Below are 7,714 nucleotides of genomic sequence, written 5' to 3' on the forward strand. Positions count from 1 at the left end.
TGTTACGAAAGTCAAAGAAATAAGGCAGCCGTATATGTTGAAAATATAAAAGGATGTGGGGCCCGCTGCACTATTTGCACAGTAAATTTTCTTCTATATATACGAACGTTTGCGTTCGTTTGTAAACACACCTCTACCTTCTCTTCTCCCTCTAATAAACACTCTCTATCAGTGTTATAAATTCTACGGGTATAAAATTTTGCCCTTATTTAAATTTCTGCGATACAATAAAATACAAGTTCTTTTCATAACAATTACATTCTTATTACGAAAGTTAATAAAATGGTGGGATTGACACATTCAAATACCAAAGTAACGAATAGACTCTCACTCAATTCTTGCCTAATAATAAGGCGGATATCAAGGGTACTCAACTATTTACTTTTGTATATATGATTCCACTAGTGGGGACACGTAAAGAGTAAACCCACCATTGTCTTTAGAATAAAATATGTATATGTTTTGTAAACATTACTCCTTCTGAATAAAAAGTTGGAAGAATCAAATTCTTTCTTTACATAGCTTTTTCTGTGAAAGTCGGGTGAGGAAGCACCAAAGAGTGTGGTTTAAGGACGAATCTATATATTCTCCACCCTCTCCATTAAATATTCCATTTCTTCCAGCTTTCTCTATCGATCCATCCATCCGCACTTATTACAAATCACGAGTAAAGGCAATTTCGAAAGACATGTGATTTTATCATAATTACTTGCATGCATTTCTTGCCATGTATGGAAATATTAAAAACCTTTACATCATTTCACATATATCTCCAAATTCAAATAATTTTATATTACTTGTATAATTCAGAATATTATTATTACATTAAATTTTAATAGTATATAGTACCTATATTTAGTAATTACAATGAAATGTACCTATTTAAAAATAATTTTAAAATCACTTTGTTTTGTAATGAAGAAGACACACGGCAAGAGGAATCACATCACAAAATAATGAAACCTCGTGACTCTGTTATAAACTCTCTTTTTTCCAGAGAGAGTGGAATAAGATTGATTTGTTTCGTAGTGCCGTGTGATGTGAAGAACACGACATGACAACCATTCTATGTTTTTTAATACTATTGTATTCATTCAATAAAAATAAACAGCCGAAAGCTACACCGTTACTTGTTGACCAAGACACTCACCACTGAATAAAGCCAACATTGCTTTTATTGACAAAGAAAACATCAAACGCAAAAAAAAAAACTATTCACACAGATTTCTACTTACAACCAACCTAACATACGTAAAACCGTGGATTCTAGGCAGTGTGAGTGAGATTCATAGCTTTTCTCAACCTATCCAAGATCCCATTTGCTTTCCTCTGTGCCCTAGAGGTTCCTTCACGCGCAAGCTTCGTTATCGTTCCATAACTACTCTCCTCTTCCTTGATCTCCTTCCACTTCGTCCTATCACTGAAACATACTGTATGCAATATCACTATCGCGTTCTCTTTGTTACGCTTGCATTCACTCTCTCTAGTTATCTTCAGCAACCAAGAAACCCCACCGAGCTCACCGAGCTCCTCCACTGCCTTCCAGTGAGTAACAAGCATCGCTAATATAGCTAAAAGCTCGTCCACATACAACCCGTCTGAGATTTTCTCACCTAAAACCCTAACAGCTCCGTCTTTAACCGCTCTGCTCCTGTTCTCATGAGCGATGCAGAGAGTGAAGATCGCTGCCGCTGCGTCTTTGATAGCTAATGGATTCCCTTCTTCTAAAAGATCGATAAGCGGTTTCAGGACTCCGGATTTGCCTATGAGTGATTTGTTCGAATCAAGGGCAGAGAGAGTGAAGATCGCTGCAGCTGCATTGCTTCTAGTGGATACAGTTCCACGCCTCAATGCATCGATCAGGAGAGGGATCACGTTAGGGTTTTCGCAGACGAGCTTCTTGTTGTTGTCATCGTGTATTGATATGTTCAACAATGTTGTGATCACATCTTCTTGAAGATGCTCGTCTTGGTTCAAGCTCAACAACGGATTCACCAAGCGGGTGATTTGATCTGAAGATTCGCCGAAGAGAGCTCGGAACACGGTTCCTTTCCTGGTTAAAAGTCTTAGCTCCTTTGCAGCTGATTTTTGATCTTGGAGGTTAGAAGAGGAGACCTTACAGAGCAAGGAGTTCAAAACCTCACGGTTTGATTTAGTGTTGGACTGATATTGATTCATCGTCTCTACCCCAACCTTCTTGCACCATTTTGAGATCATATCACTGATTAATAGGTTTGGAGTTAAACCTGTGTGAGACAGAACTTGCTGAGTCTTGGGACATGTTCTGTTCCCTGAGCTCAACCATTTTTGGATAAATAACTTATCATATGTCTGCAAAAAAAAAGCACACACACATAAAAATGTAAAGTTTCAATTCAATTTTCATTTATAATTCAATTTCTAGGGATATTTTATATAAAATTTCAATTCAATTTTAGAAGGAAAAAAAACACACAGAAAAAGTAAAATTTATAAATGAAAATAATCTTCAAAGGTTAAATTCTTTTTTGGTTAATTTCATCAAAAGACTCTAATTTTGATGAATGTGACGTCACTGACCTGACCAGAAGCCAAGACGACCGGATCACGCATGAGCTCTTTAGACAGAGGACAACGAAACTCTTCAGGACACGACACTGTTTCGAGCATCTCCAGAGAAGAAGATTTCGCCATCTTCTTTATGGTCGCTCGTTTGAAATCAGACAGTGTCTCCTGTAACTGATCGATTGTCTGAACGCTTAAATCATCGTCTTCCTCGATGGTCCGAAGCAGTTTCTTCATCTCGCGCTTCAGCTCCTTCGTCTTTGCAATTACCGTTGGATCCGAATCGAAAAATTCGGTCTTTGCCATCTCCGTCGGATCCACCGCAGCTACTCACCAAACCCTTCAAGGATTATGCTGTCTGATTAATTTTCTCTCATTAGTTTTTCCTGAAAGAGAGAGAATAATAAAGAGATACGAGGAGGAGAGAAGAGAAGGAGGAGAAGTGTTGTATAGTGTATAGTGCCACGTCCTTATTTATTTATAATTACTAGTAATTAAAATTTTGAAAGAGTTTTGATAATGAAGCACGTATGACCTACTTCGCGAAGTGCAGCCGACACGAATAGTCTCTGATATATTACACGTTATTGGTTCATGTTCTAGTGTTTCTCTCATTTTCTTTGACAAAAACAAATATCAAGCCATGTTTCTAAATACCTAACGTGGAGATCATGAATGAACATGAAGATAATGTGAGGATTCAGCTGATTAATCGGAAATCAACATCGTTGTGAATTGGTTTTAAACATCAACTAGATTTTGACCCGCGCTTTGGTTTATTTTTGTTTTTTTTTTCAATTGACAAATATTTAGTAAATGTCACATTTTCATATATTTGTATTTTATTTTATAAAAGACTTAAAAATTTTATCTTTATTTATCGTATTTCATTTTAAATGACTATTTATGTTAAAAAAATTAAACTTTATTTTTTTAATGAATTAAGTTGGTATAACTCTGATAAATTAATTTTATTATGGGGTTAATATTTTAATTAAAAAATTATATACTTTTAATAAAGATTTATACTTTTCAATAAAAAAATTCAATTATTTTTATGAATGCTTAAATTATATTAAGAAAAGAAAAAAATAATAATTAAGAATAGTTGAAAAAAAATTATTTGAACTTGGACTCAATGGTCCAAAGGAAAAAAAAAGGTGAGAATTGAATCTGATTTTTTAATAGGCCCAAATGGCCCAAGAGAGATTTGATTTAGGCTGGATCCAAAAATAATGACCCAATATAGATTTGTTATTAATATTACTTAATTGCCCTTAATGAAACATGCAATGTTAGTGAAGGAAACATGCCCCTAAGGTAATTATGACAATAGGATCCTGCTTTAATATTATAGATTTATTGGAAGAATTCGAATTGTAATCTCCTAATTCGGAAATGAACAATAGGTGTTGATTTTGATTTTGAATCTCTATATGTTGGTATGGTTTTGTTTTGTATTGTTTCTATGGATTATATTTTACTTGTGGAAATGTTTAGTTCTCCATTGGTGAAAATTTAAAGTGGATATATATGATGCCAAATTTTCTAACTAACTTTCAGGTTTTCTATCCCAATTTCAGGAACAGATTAATAAATTATACAAAATGTGTAAATTGTATCAAGAATATATAATGTAGTAAGAGCATATCCAATGGGATATACTTACAAATTTTGGACCAGCTTAAATAAGAAAAAAAATTGAAAAGTATAAAAACATTAAAAAAATATCTCAAAGAAGATATTTTTAAAGTTCTAGAAAATCTTGTATCACACTTGTTTATTTATATTTATAATTGTTCTAATTTTTATTGAGATTTTAAAATTTATTATATAGCTAAACTACATTTAAATTTTAATATTATTTTAAAGAAGAAGAAAACTCTTTTAAAAACTTTTTTAATGTTATTCCAACATGGCAACAGCTGTCTTTCCGCGTGGATTTTGTTGCACTCTCTCGCATCACTTCAGTCTTCATTCTCCGACACTATACTTCTTCTTTGACATTTTTACCCCTGCCGTTTTTCTAGAAATGTATATAATGTAATTGAAAATAGAATATAAACATGTTTTATTAATATAGCTCGAGATGCGTGATTGGATGAATTAAGAACATTGACAAGGAAGGTGAAGTGTTGAAATTAACTTTTCTATCAAGGTTCAATTTTAACCTTTTATAAACATTCTATTAGGGAACAAGATGACACACCATTGGACAACAAAATCAAATGTCTACAATTATTATTTGCTAGAACTTTACGCTCGAGTACCATCAGAAAACTTTTACTAACTTGCCTTAAAGTGTCGGTTTAGCTGACCAAACCATAAGAAGGTGGGTGATTGATGTCTAGGCAAAAAAATCCGTGTTAGAATAGTGCTTGGTTCAACATTGAAGTTGTTCCACTGAAATTAGAAACGTGTATTAATTTACGTGTTTCTGAAGAGTGGGGACCACTTATCTGCAAACACAGAGAATCTTAGAAGTGCCAAGTTGGACTGCTGGTCTTAGATCAGCACTTTGCACACGTGTCGATATCCAGTGTCCCTAGCTCATCATCTTAGTGCTTGCAGACACTTTGCTTTCTGACATTATTACTTTTGTTTCTATTTGTGTGATAACAAGGCTCTTATCTAGAACAATGTTACATGTAAGTTCCAAATGTTTGGTAACAAAGTGATTGAATAAGGAACTTTATGAATCTCCTTTATGAATACTTTGTAGCTATTTCTTGAATTTTTTTAACACTCTATTTGGTGAGGTATTATACAATGCAGTAAGTTTTGTAGCATGCTTATAATATACGCTACAAGATGATAATTTAATTACAATATCGTTTTATATTGAATTGGTAAAATATAGATTTAATAATTAGCTAGTGGTTTCAAAATTTGTGTCTTGGATACTTTACAGACACATTGAAAATGATTGGTTGTGGCTGTAGATGCTCTGGACAGCTACTATATATGTCAACCAATCGAGTTTTTCTTTCCTTAAAAAACTCACAGCAAAAAAATCTCTTCAAAATCAAAATATGGTTGTATAAAACTTTATTTCTAGAGAAAAACTTAGTTCTTTAGAAAAGTACAGCAATGAAAGCTACGGCAAATAAATCTACAGATTAAATTCTACAGCAAAAAAATATAAAGCTAAAGCTCTTACCAATTATCCCCAGTATTATATAAAAATGAAGTTCTGTGGAATATGAACAAAGTAAATCCGAAAATTTACGATCCAAAATATGACCTAAAACACTGCAAAAAATAAAAATAAAATATTTGCATCTAATTTACCGGAGAATGTCGATTTTCCGTTATAAACCCAAAGAAATTGTTGACCAAAAACCCAAAGAAATTGTAACAGGCCGGATAATGACTGGGGTTAATTTGAACTCATAGGCCATGATGAAAGAAAAGAACTGAAAAGCCTATCATACATATAGTTTGGAGGATCAGGAAGCCCTAACTAGGTTACAAACTTGACTTCGAGGCCTATTTTCTAGTTTAAGCAAACTCGATCCCATACTTAGTATATTGAACCCACGTGTCTCCGAGTGGATGGAAGACGAATTAAACGCCTCAAGATTGAATAATCAGATATTATTCTTAGTTTTGGTATTCCCCATCATGTACATTCCTAATACTTTATTTTGGCACAAATTAATACTCCACAATACATTTAGTGGTTTAAAAGCATTCAACGTCCACAACATCTAATCTGTCTGTATGCAAGTGTCGGTATGGGCAAAACCGGTCGAACCCACTAGCCGCTCGTAACAACTTAAATATTTATGGCAGCCGGCACCCTCGGTTCATGGAGTATAGGACGGTCCACTTCTAAACTTTGAACTTTGAACATTGAAAAAGAAAAAGATCTGAAAAGTCCAAGAAAACATATTAAAAACTATCATGTGCATGATTCTATTAAAGTTGTAACTTTATTTAAATGTGTGTGCACTATATGAAAGTACACGTCTAAATTAATCACAAACTAATTCAATGTTTTGTAGACTATTAAGTACTAAAAGAATTAAAATCCAACTATTATTCTAAGTTATTTTCCTTTTTTTTTCAGGACAACACATGTATCATAATAGGGTTTGGCTGAGGTGTATAATACAAGTGTTGAGTGGAACTTATTTACATTGACTATTTAATAAAAATATAATTATTTTGTTGCCATTGACAATATATTTATCTTTCTTTCGTTTGTTTCCTAAGAGAATCATTCGAAATACAATAAATAAAACTAAGAAACAAATACAATAAATAAAGGAGACACATAATACAGTAAAGAAGGCGAGGCGATTCGAAGAGACAATTGGCAAAATAAAAACGTGGGGGAGAGACCCCAAAGCTTGACTGCCCCTTCCCTCGTTGGGCCACTTCAAGTTCTCTTTCCTTCTCCAAAGGCCATTTTTTCTTTTTCCTTTTTGGCCACACACATAACCTACAGTACTGTTTACGCCTTTAAGAGGTAGATAACCGAGAGGAATGTATACGTTAGATTATATTTACAGAATTGATTATGGCTAAGAAATATCAGAAATCTTAACTAGAGCACTTATCTTGTTTCAACATGTCTCTATGTCCGTGATAGGATATGTATTGTGACAATGTTTACTAATCTTGACCAAAAGTTGTATTAGTATTATATGCTTGTGATAATGTTCATCTACCATTTGTTTATGTAGTCAATTAAACCCTCGCAAGCCACCCCAAAATATATATGTAGATATGATGATGATCATCATATCATCACTACATCTATTGATATGTCAGTAAAACCCAATTCATTCTTTGCCGCTAAGCTTACTGTCCACGTGATTTTCAAGTGGTGTCATTTGCTTCTTCGGGGAATATGCTAGTGATAATGTTCATCTACCATTTGTTCATGTAGTCAGTTAAAACCCTCGCAAGCCACCCCAAAATATATATGTCACTACAAGAAAACGTCTCTATAACAACGAAGATTTACGAAGAAATTATTTCTTCGTAAATTTACACGGCGTTTACAACGAAATTACGAGGAGTCCAAAATTCGTCGTAAACTCGATGTAACTTTACGACGAAACAGTTGCGTCGTAAAGTCAATGTAAGTTTACGACGAAAATACTTGGAAAGATAAATTCGTCGTAACCGTTACATCGACTTTACAACAAAACATGTTACA

General features: G+C 33.6%; 1 protein-coding gene across 1 annotated transcript; it reads right to left on the reverse strand.

The window, feature by feature from the left end:
* Window positions 1–1,153: 1,153 nt before the first annotated feature.
* Window positions 1,154–3,003, reverse strand: LOC106326879 (U-box domain-containing protein 9-like). Its single transcript, XM_013764869.1, has 2 exons — window positions 2,560–3,003; window positions 1,154–2,331 (listed from the first exon to the last, which is right to left on the reverse strand). The coding sequence occupies exons 1-2, from the start codon at window positions 2,848–2,850 to the stop codon at window positions 1,267–1,269; spliced, it is 1,356 nt and encodes a 451-aa protein (XP_013620323.1). The 5' UTR covers window positions 2,851–3,003; the 3' UTR covers window positions 1,154–1,266.
* Window positions 3,004–7,714: the final 4,711 nt, after the last annotated feature.

This window comes from Brassica oleracea, chromosome C1 (assembly GCF_000695525.1).
Source record: "Brassica oleracea var. oleracea cultivar TO1000 chromosome C1, BOL, whole genome shotgun sequence".
Lineage (NCBI taxonomy): Eukaryota > Viridiplantae > Streptophyta > Magnoliopsida > Brassicales > Brassicaceae > Brassica > Brassica oleracea.